General features: G+C 43.9%; 1 protein-coding gene and 1 long non-coding RNA gene across 2 annotated transcripts in view; both read left to right on the top strand.

Annotated features, from left to right (window-relative positions):
* The window catches only part of LOC113888446 (multidrug resistance-associated protein 4-like), a 392,537-nt gene that overhangs the window by 81,147 nt on the left and 288,559 nt on the right, over positions 1 to 22,831 (top strand). The window contains 5 exon segments of the mRNA XM_027535574.1: positions 5,075 to 5,169; positions 5,391 to 5,477; positions 12,518 to 12,614; positions 15,871 to 15,915; positions 15,917 to 16,069. Of these exon segments, the coding sequence (XP_027391375.1) occupies positions 5,075 to 5,169; positions 5,391 to 5,477; positions 12,518 to 12,614; positions 15,871 to 15,915; positions 15,917 to 16,069 (477 nt within the window).
* LOC113888447 lies at positions 17,540 to 19,179 on the top strand. The gene is made up of 3 exons (XR_003509975.1): positions 17,540 to 17,571; positions 18,325 to 18,362; positions 19,046 to 19,179. It is a non-coding gene; the product is annotated as an uncharacterized LOC113888447 (long non-coding RNA).

Here is a 22,831-nt window from a genome sequence, read left to right as displayed (position 1 = left end):
ATATTTTTCCACATAGATCACTTACTTGGACATTTCTTTTCAGACTGCTTTGACAATCATCAGATAATAAGTTTATTGATACTTATATGTCTAGGTATAGAGGCCTTCAAGTCTTGAGTTACTTTATTGAGTTGTCTTCATTTCACATATACCTTCAGTCACCATCTGGGCAGCATGATGTGAAAGAAAAGAAGGCTCTGAACTGACATGAGCTGGTTCAAATTCCAGCTCTTCTGTTTAACAGCTGACCAGTGATGTAACCTCACTCAGTCTCAGTTTCCTCATCTGTGAAATGGGGCCAGTACTTACTGTGCATCTTGCTGTGAGGATTAGAGATAATGAGCATCAGGGTCCAGCACAGAGCTTCATGCACAGATCTTACCCGACAAGAGTTGAGAGAAGCCATGTGCACATGTATAAATGATGGAGCAGAATAAGATGGTCCTTCATGAGACATGAGAGATGAGAGCCTTGGAAACCCAGCAGGAAGAGAGATGAGTGCAGGATGGTTTCATAGGAGAGTGGGTTTGGGGTGAGCCTAGAAAATGGGCAGGATATTGACAGGTCGTGAGAGAAAGAGCAATTCCAAATGGAAGAAAAGCTGTGAAGAAGGCAGGACCTCCTGCTGTTTGACTCTGGAACCCAGCCCTCCTCTGCCAGGGCCTCACATCTGGCCCTCATTAACCATTTCAGCAGTCTGCTCCATGGTGCTTCTACTGTAAGTCTCCACCATTGCTGAAGGGCCCTTGATGTGCTTCTGGATGGATGGCACCAAACCAGCATCGCCTTTTCCTAGTTTGCCTCTAGTTTGTGTGTCTGCTGTTCAGTGAGAATTGATTAAATTTGGGGGCTTCCCTGGTCGCTCAGACAGTACAGAATCTGTCTGAAATACAGGAAGACCTGGGCTCACTCCCTGGGTTGGAAATATCCCCTGGAGAAGAAAATGACAACCCACTCCAGTATTCTTGCCTTGGAGAATTCCATAGACAGAGGAGCCTGGGAGGCTATAGTCCATGGGATCACAGAATTGGAACATGACTGAGTAACTAACACTTACTTACTTAACTTTGAGGTAACAAATAGGAATAAGAGCACTTTCCTGTCAGTGGAAGGAACTGTAATATATGCTCAGCTCAGGCTTTTCCCCTTTAATCTAATCAGAATACGTTGGCTGACAAATCAACTCTACTTGGTTTTACTTCAAATCCTCCAAAATGTTTTTCCCCTTGGTGGCTTGTTCATATATAATTTTCAGAGTCAACAACACAGTCAAAGTATTACTACCAGACTCAGAGATAATTTCTTAGGTCCTGGAAAGAGAGACCATGAGTGCTTTTTCTAGAATGTGGTTAAGATTTCTGTATTAAAATGTGGTGCTATTTTAAGAAGAAAACCATTTGAACAACATAAAATCAAAGCATAAAAACTAAGCGGAACAGTTTGCAAGGACTCTCAACAGTGAAAGAGAGGCCAAGTAATTCTATGTGTGGGCATGAGACTGAGAACATAACATAGCTCATTTTTTCAATGAAAACCCAAAGCAAGAGATGGTATTAATTTCTGAGCTCAAGAAAGAAAGAATGTGAGGTAATTATAAATTATCACAGCAGAGCACTTGCTGCCTTTCATCAGATGCACCTCCATTAAGATTTGAGTGAGTGGAGAACCTGTGTGTGTCTGTGTCTTTATGGTTGTCAGGGAGAGTTATGATGGGAGTCTCTTTCTTCCATGGTGGTCATGTGCTTTGTATGTTATGATTCACACTGTAAACAGGGTCCCACTGTTGGCTTGGTGAGAAAATAGGAATCAGTCACCAACAGCAAGTTATAATCAACTCATGCCCATTTTTCATTTGTGGAGGTGTTCACACAATTCTTTAGATTCTCACAGCACCCTTGAGTTCAGTGACTCTGATTTCTGCAGCACGTTCTATAGCAGAGGAAAATGAGACTTAGGGAGATCAAAGGATTTGTTTGTCCTGGTGGCACCAGTGTGCTACTTGCTTTCTCCCCAAGTTTGCTGCAGTAGAGACAGAAAAGTGAGGGCTTCACCTGCACAAAGGTACTGCTGTGCATCCTATGTTGAGGCATGGGGGGTTTAGTAGATAAAACTCCAAACAAACCCTGTCTGTGACAGAATGTGCCAATTGATAATTGCAGGCAACCTAAGACTTCTAATGAAATACCATGTAACTTAAGTCTAAGGCAGAGGAACCAGCTTCATTGATATGATAAAGCCTTTCACTGTATGGATCACAAAAAAGGGTGGAAAATTCCTAAAAGAGATGGGAATACCAGACCACCTTACTGGCCCCCTGTGAAACCTGTATGGAGGTCAAGAAGCAACAATTAGAACGGACGTGGAACAGCGGACTGATTCCAAATTGGGAAAGGAGTACAAGGCTATAAATTGTCACCCTGCTCATTTAACTTATATGCAGAGTACACCATGTGAAATGCCAGGCTGGATGAAGCACAAGATGGAATAAAGATTGCTGGGAGAAATATCAATAATCTCAGATATGCAGATGACACCACACTTATAGCAGAAAGCGAAGGGAAACTAAAGAGCCTCTTGATGAATGTGAAAGAGTAGAGTGAAAAAAATTGGCTTAAAACTCAACATTCAAAAAACTAAGATCATGGCATCCAGTTCCATCACTTCATGGCAATAGATGGGGAAACAATGGAAACAGTGATAGACTTTATTTTCTTGGGCTCCAAAATCACTGCAGATGGTGACTGCAGTCATGAAATTAAAAATGTTTGCTCCTTGGGAGAAAAGCTATGACAAACCTAGACAGCATATTAAAAAGCAGAGGCATTAATTTGCCAACAAAGTTCCATCTAGGTAGGGCTATGGTTTTTCCAGTAGTCATGTATGGATGTGAGAGTTGTATCATAAAGAAAGCTGAGTGCAGAAGAATAGATGTATTTGAACTGTGGTGTTGGAGAAGACTCTTGAGAGTCACTTGGACTTCAAAGAGATCAAACATGTCAATTGTAAAGGAAATCAACCCCGAATATTCATTGGAAGGACTGAAGCTCCAATACTTTGACCATCTGATGGGAAGAAATGAGTCATTAGAAAAGACCCTGATGCTGAAAAAGATTGAAGGCAGGAGGAGAGGGCATGACAGAGGATGAGATGGTTGGATGGCATCCCTGACTCTGTGGACATGAGTTTGAACAAGCTCCACGAGATAGTAAAAGACAAGGAAGGCTGGAGTGTTGCGTTCCATGGATCACAAAGAGTCAAACACAACTGAGTGACTGAAAAACTTCTTAAGCCTGATTTCTATCGTGTCATTTTGGGAATGTACTTGTCATCTATTCTCTTTTTTCCCCATGGTACCCTGGGGAAAATAGGCTGATTTGTCTATTTACTTCTTAAATAATATTCAAATATGACTTTTGATTGATTCCGAGATCCTCAAGTTACAACTTTATTTCCTTCATAGCTTTGAGTTTTTTCTGCTTTCACAGACAAGCATCTACTTAGTCCAACTGATCTGCTGGGTGTCCCTCGAGCACACTGTTTCTTTCCTTTTGGTTTTCCTGCTCAGCTTGCTCTTTCTGCTCCCATTTCTTGTACAGACCTTGTCTGTCACTCACTTTAAGTATCACTGTGAAGACTTGGGTCAGGTGTTATCCCTTCTCTGAAAGTGGGAAGCTGAGGCAGAGATCAGTAAAATGTCTTTTTAAGAGACACTCATTCCTTGATAAAAAGAAGTCCTGTGCCTTTGCCAGCCTCACACCTGTGTCTCTAGAACAGACCTTCACACTTGCATGTCCAGCTGCAATGTAACATCACCGAGAGGTCATCTCAGCTTGTCCACAAGCGAAGTCCCCTAAACCTGTACCCACCGTCTTCTCCAGCTCAGTAAATGGAGACCCTGTTCTTCCCCTTCCTTATGCCCCAAATACCACAGTCTCCTCTTACAACCCACACCCATCCTGTCAGCAGATCTTTTGGACTCCGCCTTCAACATGTGCCTGGAGTGTGACCCCATCTCTCCATTCCCACTGCTCTCACTCTGGTCCTGACCACTGTCATCTCTCACCTCGATTATTCCAGTAACATTCTCACTTGTATCTACCCACACCCTTCCCCACTTACTGTCTTTTTCTGTAAAGCACAGGAGTGATTCCTTAAAACCTCAAATAGGTCTAACCTTCCCCTCCTCTTCTTACTAGAGTGACCCCAGGGTCCTCCTGCTCTGTCTCTGCCCTCACGCCCCTCATTCTTACTCTGCTCTGCTCTCCTGCCTCCTTGTCCTGAACGTCTTGGGCATCTACCCATGGTCCCTGCATTTGCCCCTCCCTCTGTGTGGAGCAGCCTCTCCAGGTCTGCCTGAGCCCCTGCCCCTTCCCCCAGATCTGCTCACACCGGCTCTGAGCCCTCACACCCCAGTGTGGAATCATTTCCCACTTTCACTCTCCATCCCCCTGAGCCAGCTTCCTTTTCCTTCCTGTCCTCAGTACTTGTGCTCAGGTTATTTTCCATATTGTCCTCCTTCCATCATGGAAAGAAACTCTAGGAGGTTTGTTTCTTCACAACCGAGTTCACTGTGCCCAGAGCAATGCCTGTCATACAGTAGGTCCTCAGTAAATACTGTTAAAATGGTCAAATGCGTACATGCTTTCCCAAACTACAGAATGAAAACAAATAAACACTGAGTTTTTGTTTTTGTTTTTTTTGCATTTTCAAGGTCACAGTTTAGTTACTCTGACTTATACCCACTGCTGTCGCTTCCCAGGTCACTCGGTGGTAAAGAATCCACCTGCCAGTGCAGGAGACGCAGGAGACACTGATTCAATCCCTGGGTCAGGAAGATCTCCTGGAGGAGGAAACAGCAAACCACTCCAGTGTTGTTGTTGCCTGGAGAATCCCATGGACAGAGGAGCCTGACAAGTCCTAGTCCACAGGGTTACAAATAGTTGAATACGACGTAGCAGCCGAGCATATATGCACGTTAATCAAATACTTGTATGAGGAACTAATGCTAAAACTGTAAGATGGTAGTAGAACACAATTTATATCTTTTTCTTTTTCCCCTTTCCTATCTGTATAGGATTTACAGCTTTTGGAGGAAGGAGATCTAACTGAGATAGGAGACAGAGGAATCCCGCTGAGTGAAGGACAGAAAGCCCGGGTCAGCCTCGCCAGGTAAACGGGGTTTCAGTTGCCATCCGCCCCTCCTCCTCCGCGGCTCCTATCGGACATGAGCACACAGACCCCGCTCACTGGTGGGCCGGTGTGAAGCAGGGTCTTGGCCCTTTCCCTGCGTTTGTAGAAGAAGCATGAAGTTGTTGGACACCATCATGATTCAGAGATGAGACCCAGGGAGTGTGAAGTGTCGTCTCCTGGCGTCTCTCTATGTTTTCTAGAGCCGTGTATCAGGATGCAGACATCTACCTCCTGGACGATCCGCTCAGCGCAGTGGATGCAATAGTCAGCAGGCACTTGTTCGAACAGTGAGTTTGCTCCTGTTTTCTATCGTTTCTTCTTTTCAAGTGCCCTACAGAGATGATGGAAGAGAGCTCAGAAAGGTCTTTATGCTCCAGGAGACTCAGCTCCCTCTGCCCTGGTGTCCCTCCCTCCCCTCCCTTCCATCTGCAGAAGATCCATTGTAGAGAAATCTTGCCTCATGAAGAGGTCAGGACAGGAAAATACAGCAGGTGTTTCCAGTGTGTGGGGGCCAGTGGGGTCCATGCTTTAGAGAGTCAGGGATAGATAGCAGTTTCCCTCCTGCTACTTGCAATTGCCAGACACTCCGGGTGGATCCAGACCCCAGGAATAAGAAAGACGATATAAGGTTTTAAAATCAGAGAGAGAGACTCTATAACCTGGTACTTGGCTGCTAGTTTTTTCCCTCCATTATTTGCTTAAGGCACATTAGAAGCGAAGTTTTCAGTACTGACATAGGGCTTCCATGGAAAGACCCTGTTGGTTTATGCTTTTTATTCTATCACTTTGGAAATAAAATCTTTATTAAGTCTAGACTTAATGAAGTCTAGAATTTGAGAATCATGTATTCCACATCTGAGTATGATTTCAATTATTTCATGTTATTTCATGGATGCTTACTAGAATTAATACTTAGACCTACAATGTAGTGTCACCTATAATCTGGCTTAAGTCTTGACTCTCATTCCTGTTTCTAAAATGTAGAACTTGTCAGTGGATCCTGGTTGGCTACACAATGACTAAAGTAGAACAACTCTGATTCTTTTCTGTGTATAATGTGTCCTAACGCACACTGACTGAGGCCTCTTATGGAGTCTAGACTGGCCTTTTTGAAAGCCTTGAGAACTTGTTTTTCTTCTAAAACAGCCTTCACATCTCCCCCGTGGTCAGGTTGCTTGCTGTTGTTCACTTTGTTAAAGCCAGTGAGCCTTCCAGCTACACTTATAAACACCCTGCTGTGTGCACTGAGATCAATGCCTTTACAGATGTTACTGCATAAACCTCTTAGTTTACAAGAAGGATGGTGAGCCAGGAGATGGGAAGGACCCACACTGGGCAGAATAAGGGAGACTAGGACGCCCAGCTCACATTCCTGCCTCTGAGGAACCTGTCTCTATGTGGAGCTTGTTAAGACAGATGCCTGGGAAAAGCTCAGCCTAGTCAGGGTTTAAATACAGGATAGTAAGTGCGGAATGTAAAGTGGAAGTGTCAGCTGGAGGCTTTCACTGAAGTTGGAAAGCTCCCTATGCCCAGGGCTGGGCAGGAAGTACCCTGGGGGCCTGAAGGCGGGGCAGGTGTGTGGAGGCTGAGACGAGGACCCAGTCCTTTGCTGAAGAAAGAGTAGAAGAAGCTCAGGTGTGGAGGGAGGCGAAAGTAAGGCTGTGAGGAAAATAGCAGGCATGTCCTTGCCTGGAGGAGGCGGGGTGTGCAGCAGAGAGGAGCTATTTGGGAATTCTCTTGGTCAGGTCCTGTGTTTCTAGAACTGTGTCTGTCCAGGCTGCTCTCATAGGACACCAGAGCTGGGTGGCTTAGAAATAACAGAAGTCTAGGAGGGAGGAGGGTTCAGGATGGGGAACACATGTATACCTGTGGCGGATTCATTTTGGTATCTGGCAAAACTAATACAATTTTGTAAAGTTTAAAAATAAAATAAAATTAAAAGAAAAAAAAAAGAAATAACAGAAGTTTATCTCTCAAGGTTCTGGAGCTTGGAAAAATCCTAGTCAGGGTGCTGAAAATTCAGTCTGGTGAGGGTCTGATTCCTGTGGCCTCGTGTGGTGGCAGAGGTGAGGGAGCCCTGTGGTTCCTTTTATCAGGGCACTAATCCCTTACATGGAGGCTCCACCCTCATGATCTGGTCCCTCCCGATGGCCCCACCTCCTAATACCAACCCAGTGGGGATTAGGTCTCAATAGATGACTTTTGAGGAGAAAAACATTCAGTCTATAGCAAGTTGCCACAGATGGGGGTGCTCAAAGAATAGAAATTAAATTTCTCACTGTTCTTGAGGCTACAGGTTCAAAGTGTGGGTGGTCTGGTTTCTCCTGAGACCTCTCTCCTTGGCTTCTGACCACATCCTCTCGCTGTGTCCTCGCACGGTCGGGGTTTTCTCTACTTGCAGTGAGCAGGGGCTACTCTCTAGTGGTGGTGCATGGACTTCTCATGGTGATGGCTTCTCTCGTTGCAGAGCCCAGCTCTATGGTATGTGGGCGAGTAGTTGTGGTTCCTGGGCTCCAGAGCACAGGCTCAGTGGTTATGGTGCATGGGCTAGGTGTTTTGTGCATGTGGGATCTTCCTGGACCAGGGAAGAATCCCGTGTCTTCTGCACTGGCAGGTGGATTCTTTGCCACTGAGCCACCAGCGAAGCCCCCTTTTGTATATTTTTGCTTATATGTCTATTGCCTTAGAAGACTGACCAAAGAAAACATAGGTATAGTTTATGTCACAGACTGTTTTGCCTGTGATCTCTACTGGGAGTTTTATGGTGTCATGTCTTATGGTTAAGTGTTTAAGCCATTTTGAGTTTATTTTTGTGCATGGTGAGGGGGTGTGTTCTAACTTTATTGATTTCATGCTTGTGTCTCTGTCCTTGTGTCTTAGTCTCTTCATCTAAGCACACCAGTCAGATTAGATTAGGTCCAGTATAATTAAGGGTAATGATTACCTCTTTAAAGTTCATGACACCAAATTCTAAGGTACTGATGACTCAGGTGACCACATGTGAATCTGAGGGGACGTGACTGATTTACAGCAGGTCCAGAATAGCAAAGCAGAGACTTCAGCAGAGTCAACAAATGTGAGAGGGAGACCTGTGAGGAGCTCTGGGCTTTGGACACTAGTAGCTGGTTGGAGCTAGGATTCCACGTCCACTAAGCGGGCGTTGTTAGACTTTGGTGGAACCTGCCCTTGTATAAAACATGCTTAGTGTTGGGGTGATAAAAGATTTGTGAAGATGGATGGTGGTGATGGTTGCACAGCAATGTGAATGTACTTAATGCCACTGAGCTGTATGCTTAAAATAGCAAAAATGGTAAATTTCATGTTAGGTATATTGTAACACACATACAAACCTGAATAGTAGCACAGAATCCTTGAGAACAAGAGGGAACAGGGCAGATGACACATGGCATGGTCTCCAGCTCTCTGATCTGACCCCCCTTTCCAAGCCTGTCCTGTTCATGACTTGATGAATTTTCCCTTAGAAAAGTGCCTGTGTCTTGTCATGAGTTCAGTGACAGGAGCTTGTGCTGTGACAGGGATTCCCCACTCCCGCCCTCCTGGCATCCTGAGTAGCTCAGCCTCCTTGTTCCCAGCGCCTCACCCTGAGCTCACAAATGTGTGTCACCCTGTCTTGTGAGAATCTGCACAAGTTCTCCATCACGGCAGGAACAGATTCTGCTGGTCACTGCATCTGTGTCACAGGGAGGGGAGAGCAAGGCATTTTGGTGCCAAGTACATGCTGCTGATTGCAGAAGTTCTCCTGAGTTCTTTTTCAAACACTGGAGATATTTATAAAATCCTCTCAAATATTTTGAGTATACTGCTTTGGATATATACTTGATAGAAGCAAGCTTAAGACTGTTGTTTGTAATCAGAACCACATTCTCTAGGGAAAGTTAAAGCAGAGAGTGTGAAAGCAATTTAGGAAACCACTCAGCAGCAACTGGAGAGTGTTCTCAAGTCAGAGAATCGGATGGAACAATATGCTGTGAGATATGGTGGTCATGTGGAAGCTTAGTCATAAAGAGGGTTTTATATTACAAATGAATGACTTACACTTCTGCTTGCCGTTAAGTTTCCTTCAGTCATGAATTTATATCCAAGGTCATGACTTTTATAGCTTTATGCTGTGAACACAATGGCACCCCACTCCAGTACTCTTGCCTGGAAAATCCCATGGATGGAGGAGCCTGGTAGCTGTAGTCCATGGGGTCGCTAAGAGTCGGACACGACTGAGTGACTTCACTTTCACTTTTCACTTTCATGCATTGGAGAAGGAAATGGCAACCCACTCCAGTGTTCTTGCCTGGAGAATCCCAGGGACGGGGGAGCCTGGTGGGCTGCCATCTACGGGGTTGCACAGAATTGGACACGACTGAAGTGACTTAGCAGCAGCAGCAGCTGTGAACACAGTGGATTCTATCAGCTACAGAAGGTGAGGGCCTTATGTGAACTGATGCAGTCTTAGCTGTGTCCAGCCATGGATCCCATCCTGGTTCAGCCCCACATCACTAGACCCCTGCCTCCTGCATCATCAGATCTTGGGGTCTGTCCTGATCAGACTCCCATGCTGCTGTCTACACAGCTCACCCACCTGCTCCAGCCCTTCATGGACACACCTCCCCCTACCTCACCTCCACCCACCACCACATTCACAAAGCAGCTCCAGGTCCTCAAACAAACAGGCTTCCTTGCTGTCTGCTCCCATCAGCCTTTCCAGTTCATCTGCACACCCACTCGGTGTCCAGCTGTGCTGGCTCTGTGGGGGTTCTTTCTCACTCCTGTCTGTCTGTGCATACTGGTCCCTCTGTTCCAGAGCCAGGGAGCAGTGCCCCAGGACACAGAAGGAAGGTGGAGGATGGGACCTGCCATTTCCTCCTTCTCCTCCAGGGGGCGCAGTGCCCTCTGTCTTCCCTCAGCCCTCAGTGGGTGCACTTGACCATTTATGAGTCCCCCTGCCACCCATTGTAGCTCAGTTGGGAAAGAATCTGCCTGCAGTGCAGGAGACCCGGGTTCGACTCCTGGGTCAGGAAGATCCCCTGGAGAGGAAAATGGCAACCCACTCCAGTATTCTTGCCTGGAAAATCTCATGGACAGAGGAGCCTGGTGGGCTCAGTCCATGGGGTTGCAAGAGTCAGACAGACACGACCTAGCCACTAAACCACCACCACCGCCTGCCACCCATAAACTATGAATGCGGGAAGGCACCTCAGCCCAGCGTGTTCTGTCCCAGGAACCCTGTACCTGCTGTGCCTTCTTCCAGGATGTTTCCCCGCTTAGTCTCAGGGCTCCCATGTCTCCACATCTAAGACAGCAGCTGCTCTTCTTTTTCCTTCAGAGCACAGGTCACAGCCCAATAGCGGGTTTTCTATGCTTGCTCACTGTGTCCTCTACACGGTGCAGAGTATTGTCTTCTATCTTGACCTGTGGGTGGATCCTCAGCACTTAGGACAGTGCCTGGCTCCTCAGCAAACCTCTGCTGATTGAATGAATGGAGGTGGGGCCTCTGTCTGTCTTTCTTGTATCGCCTCCACCACAAGATGTGTCCCCTCTTAATAGAGCCCTTATATAGGATTATAGGATTAACACAGCCTTTATACAGGAATAACTGTTATACAACTGGTTGCTGACTCAGTCATTTCTATGGCATGACTTGGAAATCTTTACAAACTTGGAAAATAGTGTATTTTTCTAGTGATATGGATAAAAGCATCATTTATGAAAAATTCAAAGGCATTAAATGATCTCTTCATTGTAATTATTTGTATTACCTCATTTGTGATGGGATGTTAGGAAGAAAACATCTTAAAACTTTTCGGTTGGTTCATCTTGGACACAACACCCTGTCAGATTTGATTAACATCCACTTTTAGGGATTATTGGCAGGCAATTATGAATCAAGGAGAAAAAAATCTGTTTTGGTACTAAATTTGAAAAGGTGTTAGTCAAGAAACTTAGGTATGAATGCTGAGCTAACTAACACATGTGAAAATGTAAAAATGAATCCTTTTGGACTTAGCGAACATATGGTATATGTGTTTACATTCCAGAGTCTTGTTTTTGATCACAGACTCAGTGTCCAGAGTGTCTCCTTAAGAGTTTTCTGACCCAAGTCCAAAGCACGTGACCACTCGTGGTTAGAGAGAAGTGGAAAAGAAACCTGACATTTGCTGAGTAGGTTGGTGATTTGATTTCTCAGAACATGGGGATGAGTTGTTTGATCTTGTTTTGAGATGAAGAAACTGAGGTTAAGTTGCTCATCTGATGTCAGGCTCATGAGAGGGACTGAGCTGCAGCCTGCTGCCTCCAGACTCTCCATCTGATTCACTCATAGGCTGAGCTCTGGCCCAGGTTCCTGCGATTTGCTCTGCAAGGGGCTCGGGCTCCCAGAGTACCTGCCTGGAGCCCTGCCTGTGGTCACTGGGGCCCCAGACCCACTAGCTTCCCTGGAGGAGTTGTGGACTTTGTGGGATGACACTGGGGCTGAGTTCCTAGGGGTCTACATTTGAAATGTAGGAGTAGTTTTTTTTTGTTTGTTTGTTTGTTTGTTTTTTACTGTGAAAACAATTTAAGGTTGAATAGTGAGGGGTGTCTTGACTAAGAGAACTGGTGGGTGCTCTGAGCCATTGGGTGATTTCCACTGTGATTTGGGCCATTTGGATTCTGTTTTTTTACTTTCGTATGTGGAAGGTGTTAACTCCAAAAGAAAGAAGACTTGCTTCCTGGATGGAACTGGGAATGCTGTAGTGACTGATGGAGGCCCTGCTGGCATTCATTTTCTATCTGATATTCTTTAGGAACACGTGTCTAGCAAATGCACTCTGGCAAAGATGACCAAGAATCTATTAATTTTTTGTTGTGAATATTTACATCATTAATTATAAATAATCACCTAGAAAGCAAAGAATGTACACATTTTTAAATGACATGGACCCCTCTTCTCTCATTCCCGAATAGCAATAAAATAGTGTTTTAGTTTAGTCAAGTTTTGAGATCTCAGTATTACTCAGTTGTTCTCCTTTATGAAACATGTAAATAATTGTTAAGCTGAGTTTTAGAGGAAAAAACTTGGCTGTTTTTGCCTCCTTCAGTAGACTGGTTTTAAGAATTTTTAATAGCACTAGATTCAAATTTGCTGCTGATAAATTTAAGTACCTATTTGGATTAATTGATTTATGTTTATTTAATTTTTATTATTGATTTGATATTTAAACTAAAGATCTTTCACTGCTGCGTGGTCTTTGTCTCACTGTTTTCAAAATATAGGTTTTCAGTTTGAGGCACTCCATTAATGTGCTTTTGCTTACTGTGCCTTTTACCCTTGTAGGTGTGTTCGTCAGGCCTTGAAGGAGAAGATCACAATCTTAGTCACTCATCAGTTGCAGTACCTAAAAGATGCAAGTCAGATTCTGATATTGAAAGATGTAAGTAATTTCTAGAAATCCATGGAATTGCTAGCACTCAGGTGTGTTGAAGGACAGACCTCCCTGCAGGTCACTCTCCTTGGGTTCATGGTAAATGCCCTCTTCTCCCTCAGTTTTTTGCCCCCTTCTTCCCAGAGCTGGTGTTCATGCTTTGGAGGATGAACCTAAAGCCCTATAGAAATGTCACTATTACACTCTAAGCCACATAAACCCTAAAGTGTATAAAAGTGCAACCACAGGGTTATTGAATCATCACTATTCTAATGAATTTTGTTAAGGATAATGCTGCAACTTTATTTAGAACTTTTTACTTTCCTCTTCCATGACTTAAGTCAAAGTATATCACTTAGAAATGAGAGATTCTAAGATCTGTTGGTATCCAGGTCATTGTCATACATAATTTGCCAGAAGAGCATCTTCCATTAACACCAGAAGTGAGGTTGGGTAGCTGAGCACCCGGGTCAGAGACGTCCTCTCTGCTGGTGTCTCCAGTTGCTGGTCTCCCTGCCCAGGTCTCTATGTCTCCAATATGTGTGGGAACCTGTGTGGCAGGAGGACAAGGCCCTGCCTTCATGGGGCTCCTGTTCTTATGGGGAGGATGTGACAAAGAAGGTGACATTCTGGCCTCCCTGAGGAGCTGGTGCCTCACGGGGTCTGAGTGACATGAAGGTGGCGGCCACACAGTCACCAGGGGGAGGGGGTCTGAGGCAGAGGGTCCAAAAAGGAGCTGACCTGGCAGGTTGGAGGAACGGCAGGAAGACCAGCGTGTCTGAGAGTGAACAGGGGGACGGGAGGGAGCTGGTCTCCGAGCAGTGGGCAATGGGTGGTTGTGGGATGGAAGCCATCAGACGGTCCAGAGCAGAGGAGGGATGTCATCTGATGTGGGAGTTAAGAGATTTCTCTGATGGTCACTGGAGGGGTGACAGAAGAAGCAGTTAGGAGTTTTAGTAAAGCTGAGACGACAGAAGTGTGGGCTCAGGCTAGAGATTCAGTTTCTAGAGCTGCCGTATCACAGCACCATAAGCTAGGTGACAGCAGGAGTCTATCATCTCCCTCTTCTGGAGGCTATGGGTCCCAAATCCAGGTGCTGGCAGGGCTGTGCTCCCCCTGAAGGCTCCAGGGAAGGATCAGCCTCTGATGTTCACGGGCCTTACTTGGTGTTCCTTGGCTTCCAGCTGCAGCGCTGTGGTCTCTGCCTCTGATGTCACATGGCCGTTGTCCCTGTGTCAGTCTGGGTCTCTTCTGTTCTCATAGTGACATCAGTCTTACTGGTTTTAGGGTCACCTTGCTCCAGTGTGACCTCATCTGAACTTGATTACATCTGCAATGACCCTGTATCCAAATAAGGTCATGTTCACAGGTGTCATGTTTGAGCACATCTTTCTGAGGAGGGGGCACCATCCAGTCCACAGCTCCTAGCATGGCTGGTGGTGGGGTGGAGATTAGTGAGAAGTGTTCAGACTTGGTGGTCGTTCGATGCTTCACTCTTTGGCTTGTTTGCCTCTGGATCTCATCACCTCTATCGTTAACCTCTGACTACTCCACAGGCCCTTGGTCAGATCCCTGACTTCTGAAAAGACTCTCTGCTGCAAGAAAGATTATTAAGATACAGAACCCCTGCCTCTCTAGGAGCAGTTCCCTGTGTCAGCCCTTCTCCACTCCTCTAGGAATGGGGGGAGGCTAAGGGTTCTCAAGCTCGAGAGCAGTTGATATCATGTGCAGAGTGGGTGATTCTAGTGTGTAAACTCCAATGTTCATAGTGTTATGAGCACAGGATCAGTGGTCAGGAGTATAACCTATTTTGCCCATCTCTAGATGTTTTGGGGTCCCCTTATTTCTTCTTTTGAGGATACTACCCCCAGTTTTAGTACTAAGAAAACAACTATTTGGCCACTGGTGAGCACCCCTGCCTGATTTGGGGTCTATCCTCACTGTCGGGTCCCTCTCTTCAGAGCAGATGGCTATCCCTTCATCACCCAGAATTGTCAGTGCTTGACTGTTGAGTGAAATTGCTGTCTTTGTACCACCAGTCATTTCATCATGCATATTACTGATTGATGTGGTGAGTGGTGATTTCATTAAGAGGTGTGTGAATTTTGCCTCCCAAGTGGAACAAGACACAATATATCCTGCATAATTTTCTAGTTCTGCAGTATCTGATGGTACCCAAAGGCTTCCCTACATTTCTCCCAGTGGACCCCCTCAGGGCAGAGGGTGAGAGGGGTCCAGTGAGGGTCCTGGCCGGCTCCTCCACCTGAGCTGCCTTAACCACAGCTGCTCTCATTGATGTGTTTTGCATTCTGAGTTTTTTTTTCCCCTGATGTTTTATTTGCTACTGAGTGAATCAGCTGAATCTGGTTTCATGCAGTCAGAAGATAGTGAAACATCTGTACATCATTTTATATGACTTTGTAAGGGAGGGAAACTGTGCAAGGATGTGTCACATGTGTTCAAAGAAAATGATTTGATTGGCTGTAGCTTAAGCAGTTGCCTGATTGGGGAAGCCTAGTTGGCTGCTTGTGTTGGTTGGTCCTAAGTTTTTTCTCGATCTGAGTGCATTGATTCTGGCTTAGGTTTTGGTTTGTGGGCACAGACTGCCAAGGCCTTAGAGCCACCCCAGCCCAATGGCCTCCTTGTTTAATTACTTTATCAGGTGGAATATTGAATTTTCAGTTGGGAATTTGCTGAGTGTGTGGGGGCAGTTGTAGGCCAAGGAGAGGCCTCTCAAGGATTGCTGTCTGGGGCTGGTTCCTATTATCCCAGCTGGGCACATGATAGTGTGACAGTGACAGTGGTCAGTGAAGTTTCATGAGAGACTCTTACCTGTATGCAGATGTGCTTGTGCCCACCTCTGGACTAAGTATAAATTTCTTTCCTGGAATTGTCACACGAGGCTTCTGTCAATTTCCATGCTGTCTAAGAAGACTGTGCTGATTCTCCCATCAACCTCTGTACTTCTTCCTTCCCCAAATGCCCAGGGTAGTCATGTCAATGGCCTCCATTTTTGACACATGAGGACACATTTCTTTCATATCCCTCAGCACCTACCATAGGGACAGGGTTTGGCAGAGAATGCAAAGCTCAGTTCTGTACTGAGTTGACTGAACTAGATTTCTCAACAAGAATTCTAGACCCAGGGATCTTTTTTTTTTTTTTTCAAAATCATAATTTAAAACCATATAACTTTTTTATTAGTATTTAGGTTGGTTTAATATTATCAAATATAAATTAATTCTTCCTCAACTTTTTAATTTAGGGCAAAATGGTGGAAAGAGGAACTTACTCTGAGTTCCTGAAATCGCAGGGTAGATTATTTTTCCCTTTTTGAGAAGGGCAATGAGCAGTCTGAACCATCTGCAGTTCCAGGAACTCCTACTGTGATCTCTGAGTCTTTGGTTCAGTCTCTCCAATCTCCCAGACCCTCATTGAAAGATGCGGCTCCAGAAGACCAAGAAGTGAGTTTCTCTTTCTGCAGTTGCCCGGGTCTGTGTGCTCTTGGTGGTCTCATGGACCTTCAGTCTGCTCTGCTCATGACATCTTCATTTGTCCCAAAGTAGACCCTAACGTTCCCAAAGTCTTGTTCCACGGAATTGGTAGAGTTAGAAGAGCATGAGGGAAGCAATGCCTGCTTGGGGTTCCCCTTTGGGGTGTAGGATGGAGAATCTTATGGACACCAGAAGCGGGTGTATTGCTATGAATTTCTGGTTTTTATGTGACTCACACTGATTGAGAACTGCATCAGTTTACCCTAGTTACATCCTATTCATGCTGGTGGCCCCCAGCTTCCCTTATGCATCCAAAGGCTTAATGTGAAGACCCCCTTAGACTGAGTCCTGCTGTTGCCCATGTTAAATCAGCTACTTTTCCTATGTGTTGGAATACTCTAGCAACTGCATGTGACTGATGTAGTATTTTGCCTCGGTGTCAGATGGTTTGTGATAGGCCAGAGGTATGTGTGCAAGGACCTGACACCTGGTACCACACCTTCAGTGTTAGTTCCTGTCCTCCTTTCTTACCTTTTCAAGACTGTAGAACCACAATCTTATCAACCTTGAATCCCAGTGGCCAGGATAGAGGCAAGAGCATCCTAGCCTTCTGTGACTCTATAATGCATTCTAAGTCCTCCAGACAGAAATGCTGAAATGCACTAGATCTCCCTTAAACATATTCCCTTGATAACCAAACCCTCAATATCCAAGCCAGGAGCCTTGAATGATCCTGATAAGTATTCAGATTAGCTGTTCACTTTTCTAAACTCAGGAATCACTCTCTGAAACTTAGGAACCAAATAGATTCAGATCATATGCTTGCAATGTGCTGTCCAAACTCATATTACTCCAACTCTCTCTTTGAACTCAGTTTACTGAATTTGGCTAATATTTTGAACCCCAAGTATGTTTCTATCATTGAAGTGGACACAGGTCATCTAGAGGGATACATTATCTCCATATCATTTTTTATGTTATTTTTAGAGCAAGTTTCTGCATTTATACATTAATTGATTTGTTGTGTGCCAGAGTCATGATCTATTTTTAAGCAAAGCCACCCAACGGTTAATACCTCATGTGAATGACCTTTGATTATTTCTCATACATTCCTACGAGTGGGATGGCTGGGTCCAGGGGTAAAAGCGTATGTGATTTGGCCAGATATTCCCACACCCTTCTCCATAGGAGATGGACCATCCTGCACTCCTAACAGTGTATGAAATGTGTCTGTTTCCCAAAGCTTCGCGGTGGAGGACATTGTTGAACTCTTGAAATTTGGGGTTCATTATTTAAAATTTTCATCTCTCACTGCCATTTTTTCCCCTTCCAGTCTGAGATATACAGGTTACACTACCTCTAGAGGACCACTTGGGAGGAAAAGTTGGTTTTAAGACCTATAAGAATTACTTCACAGGTGGTGCTGACTGGCTTGTCATCATCTCCTTATTCTAGTAAACATCGCAGCTCAGGTACGTAAGGGTGTTTTATTTTGATTTGTGCACTCAGTTTTATATTTACATACTACTTATACTGTACTTTAGAATTATTTTTAAATATGTGTATTAGAGATTTATCTCAAAAACTTGGCTCATGCAAATTTGTGGGATCTAGCTTGGTGAATGTGAAATCAGCAAGGCAGGCCTGTAGGCTGGAACCTCAGGCAGGAACTGACCCTGCTGTCTTGAGGCAGAATTTCTTCCTCCTCCAGGAAGCCTCAGGTTTTGCTCTTCAGGCCTTTGACTGGACGAGGCCACTGCAGTGTGGAGGATGATCTCCTCTACTGAAGTTCTGATGACGGATGAAACATCATCCACAAAATACCTTCATGGCAACATTCTGGATGGGTGTTTGGTTGAATCACTGGAGACTGGCCCAGCCAAGCTGACACCGGAACTGACCATCACTGTACCTGTCAGCTTTTTGCTTTGCAAAATCCCACATTTGTACTGTTATTACTGCCTTTTGCAGTCCACTTGGATATACATTGAAGTACATTATATTTGGGGAGCAATGTCTTCTAGGGAAAAGGGGGTTCTTTTAAGGATATTAACTCGTAAGAATGCCCTCCCCTGACCTGTGATCATCTGGGGCATTGGGCTTGGCACAGACCTGAGCGGAAGGACCGTCTCCATATTCTGGAGCTTTTCTGTCCCCCATCCTAGTAAGCGGGGTGTGAGGCTCAGTGAGGTCAGTGTGTGAGTGACTGCTGTTTCCTGCTCCAGGTTGCCTATGTCCTGCAGGATTGGTGGCTTGCATTCTGGTGAGTGAGTCCTGGTCTGACCCAAAGTACTGTGAAATCTACACAAAGCCTCACTTTCCCACAGAGTCATGGAGAGATGGGGCTAGATCAGCCTCCTCTTCTGACCCTCACGTAGGTTCCCTGAAGAAAAATGAAGTTCTGCAGGTGGTGTGTGATCCCCCCTGTGGTCTCTCTCCCATGTCCCGCCCTTCAGCAGCTTCTTCACAGACAATTTTTTTTTGGAACTTTTTAATATTGTATTGGGCTATGGCAAATCAACAATATTGTGATAGTTTCATTTGAGCAGCGAAGGGATGCAGCCATACATATTCAAGTATCCATTCTCCCCAAACTTCCCCTCCATCCAGGCTGCCACATAACATTGGGCAGAGTTCCATGTGCTGTAGAGTAAGCCCTTGTTGGTTACCTGTTTACATATAGAAGTGTGTGCGTGGCCATCCAAACTCTCTAACTATTCTTCCCCTCAGCAACTAAAAGTTCATTTTCTAAGTCTGTCTTCACAGATACTTTTGAAAACTGAAAATCGTGATTCAGATTTTTAGATGGAGACATACACAGGGCCTTGTGGGCTGGGAACACTTTTCAGCATAAAATGCATTTCTTGAATTGAGGTAATTGTTTGTGATATTTATGTAAATTCTAAGTGTATCTATAGTGTAATATTTTTATTTCCTGTTCCATAGGGCGAATGTACAAAGTGACCTGTATTCTGGGGTATTAGTAAAAGAAGATGAATTTATAGTGTTTGTTCTGAACTGGTACTTAGGAGTTTATTCAGGTAAAGTTGAGTCATCTGCTCTATAATACAAGCGTTTAAGGTGTGTATTTTTTTTTTAATTGAAATTTTATTTTATTGAAGTATAGTTGATTTACAGTAATGTCTTAACAAATGAAGTGTCTGAATCACATTTACTCTGTGAATTAATAAGATTTATTTTAAAGATCTACCAAAAGAAAAGAGGTTGATGAAGACTCTTAATTTGCTCCATACTGGATTTGGTAGTTAACCAGGATTGCATATTGAGAAAATCAGCCACTAGAAATACGTAGCTATTGTCTATTCTAATAGTTCTTTTGCTAAATCTTAATCCTTATAGAATGACCAAGGGGATTAGAAATGTATCCCCACCCTGTGGTTCAGTTATTCCAATTCCATCTAAATAAACTCTGGCTTTTTTTTCTCTGCTTTTTTTTTTTAAATTTTATTTTATTTTTAAACTTTACAAATTATATTAGTTTTGCCAAATATCAAAATGAATCTGCCACAGGTATACATACACTGATGTGGCAGCTGATTGAAAAACATACATGATGGAATATATATTGCCAAAATTATCCCCTCTCTATATAGCATTGTGAGTTGAAGAGGTGTTTGGAGGCTCTTTTAATTTTGTATGTATAGTACTGATTTATGTCATGATAAGACCACCTGACCTGCCTCTTGAAAATTTGTATGCAGGTCAGGAAGCAATAGTTAGAACTGGACATGGAACAACAGACTGGTTCAAAAGGAAAAGGAGTACATCAAGGCTGTATATTGTCACTCTGCTTATTTAACTTATATGCAGAGTACATCATGAGAAATGCTGGGCTGGAAGAAGCACAAGCTGGAATCAAGATTGCCGAAAAATATCAATAACCTCAGATATGCAGACGACACCACCCTTATGGCACAAAGTGAAAGGAACTACAACACCTCTTGATAAAAGTGAAAGTTCAGAGTGAAAAAGTTGGCTTAAAACTCAACATTCAGAAAACGAAGATCATGGCATCTGGTCCCATCACTTCATGGGAAACAGATGGGAAACAGTGGAAACAGTGTCAGACTTTATTTATTGGGCTCCAAAATCACTGCAGATGGTGACTGCAGCCATGAAATTAAAAGACGCTTACTCCTTGGAAGGAAAGTTATGACCAACCTAGATAGCATATTGAAAAGCAGAGACATTACTTTGTCAACAAAGTCCATCTAGTCAAGGCTATGGTTTTTCTAATGCTCATGTATGGATGTGAGAGAGTTGGATTGTGAAGAGGGCTGAGAGCCGAAGAACTGATACTTTGAACTGTGGTGTTGGAGAAGACTCTTGAGAGTCCCTTGGACTGAAGGAGATCCACCAGTCCATTCTGAAGGAGATCAGCCCTGGGATTTCTTTGAAAGTAATGATGCTAATCTGAAACTCCAGTACTTTGGCCACCTCATGCAAAGAGTTGACTCATTGGAAAAGACTCTGATGCTAGGAGGGATTGGGGGCAGGAGGAGAAGGGGACAATAGAGGATGAGATGGCTGGATGGCATCACTGACTTGATGGACGTGAGTCTGAGTGAACTCCGGGAGTTGGTGATGGACAGGGAGGCCTGGTGTGCTGCGATTCATGGGGTCGCAAAGAGTCGGACATGCCTGACGACTGAACTGAACTGAACTGAAGACATAAATTAAATGATTATAGTTATTTACAAATGCTTTAGGGTTCTATAAAATAGTGAGAGGTTAGATCATCTTGTTTAGATTATCTCATGTCAATATAAATCTTGTAGTTTCTTGCAGTTCAATTATTTAAGAGATTATCCACTTGAAACTTAATAGGTCTTTTCACACACTCTTTATAGCTACATGGGAATAGAAGTAGAATTTAATATTTTAATATTTTTAATTTTTAATTTTATTATAGTTGCTTTCCAATGTTGTGTTAGTTTCTATGGTACAGCCAAGTGAACTAGTTGTTGAACATGTATCGTCTCTTTGGATTTCCTTCCCATTTAGGTTGCCACAGAGCATTAAGTAGAGCTCCCTGTGCTACACAGTAGGTTCTTAAAAAGCTACTTTCAGTTCAGCTCAGTTCAGTCGCTCAGTCGTGTCTGACTCTTTGCAACCCCATGAATCGCAGCACACCAGGCCTCCCTGTCCATCACCAACTCCCAGAGTTCACTCAAATTCATGTCCATCAAGTCAGTGATGCCATCCAGCCGTCTCATCCTCTGTCGTTCCCTTTTCTTCCTGCTCCCAACCCTACCAGCATCAGAGCCTTTTCCAATGAGTCAGCTCTTCACATGAGGTGGCCAAAGTAGAGGTGGAATTTCAGCTTTAGCATCATTCCTTCCAAAGAAAACCCAGGGCTGATTCCTTTAGAATGGACTGGTTGGATCTCCTTGCAGTCCAAGGGACTCTCAAGAGTCTTCTCCAACACCGCAGTTCAAAAGCATCAATTCTTTGGCACTCAGCTTTCTTCACAATCCAACTCTCACATCCATACATGACCACTAGAAAAACCATAGCTTTGGCTAGATGGACCTTTGTTGTCAAAGTAATGTCTCTGCTTTTCAATATGCTATCTAGATTGGTCGTAACTTTTCTTCCAAGGAGTAAGCGTCTTTTAATTTCATGGCTTCAGTCACCATCTGCAGTGATTGTGGAGCCCCAAAAAATAATGTCTGCCACTGTTTCCCCATTTATTTGCCAGGAAGTGATGGGACCAGATGCCATGATCTTCATTTTCTGAATGTTGAGCTTTAAGCCAACTTTTTCAATCTCCTCTTTCACTTTCATCAAGAGGCTTTTTAGTTCCTCTTCACTTTCTGCCACAAGGGTGGTGTCATCTGCATATTTCAGGTTATTGATATTTCTCCCGGCAATCTTGATTCCAGCTTGTGCTTCTTCCAGCACAGCGTTTCTCATGATGTACTCTGCATATAAGTTAAATAAGCAGGGTGACAATATACAACTTGACGTACTCCTTTCCTATTTGGAACCAGTCTGTTGTTCCATGTCCAGTTCTAACTATTGCTTCCTGACCTGCATATAGGTTTCTCAAGAAGCAGGTCAGGTGGTCTGGTATTCCCATCTCTTTCAGAATTTTCCACAGTTTATTGTGATCCACACATTCGTAGTAAATTTCCTTGTAAATTACAAGGAAATGATAGATCATTTCTTCTTTTCCCTGTTAATTCATGTGCTGGTAGCAAAGCATTGGAGAAGGGAATGGCAACCCATTCCAGTATTCTTGCCTGGAGAATTCATGGATAGAGAAACCTGGGGTCTACAGTCCGTGGACTTGCAAAGAGTATGACAGGACTGAGCACCTAATATGTTCACTTTCACCAAAGCATACCTTACTTTTAGATTATGGGACATGTTGTAAGGGATGGTATGGGGAGGGAGGAGGGAGGAGGGTTTGGGTGGGGAACACATGTATACCTGTGGCGGATTCATTTTGATATTTGGCAAACTAATACAATTATGTAAAGTTTAAAATAAAAATAAAATTAGAAAAAAAAAAAGAAATGTGGAGAAAAAGAAGATTAGCTACTTGTATAATTAATCTTTATTTTCAGTTTTATTAGAACTTGTAATTGAATTAGGCAAGCCTAAAATAAAACTGCAGTTTACACATTTCCCCCCCTGTTGTTTCTATTTAGTGAGAGGAAAACAGTGACTTTTAATTTTTCTTTTTTTAATATTAATCTATTTATT

Source organism: Bos indicus x Bos taurus, unplaced genomic scaffold, assembly GCF_003369695.1.
Source record: "Bos indicus x Bos taurus breed Angus x Brahman F1 hybrid unplaced genomic scaffold, Bos_hybrid_MaternalHap_v2.0 SuperScaffold_100136, whole genome shotgun sequence".
Classification (NCBI taxonomy): domain Eukaryota; kingdom Metazoa; phylum Chordata; class Mammalia; order Artiodactyla; family Bovidae; genus Bos; species Bos indicus x Bos taurus.
The sequence above is the reverse complement of the archived record's forward strand: the minus strand, read 5'-3'. Positions and strand labels throughout refer to the sequence as shown.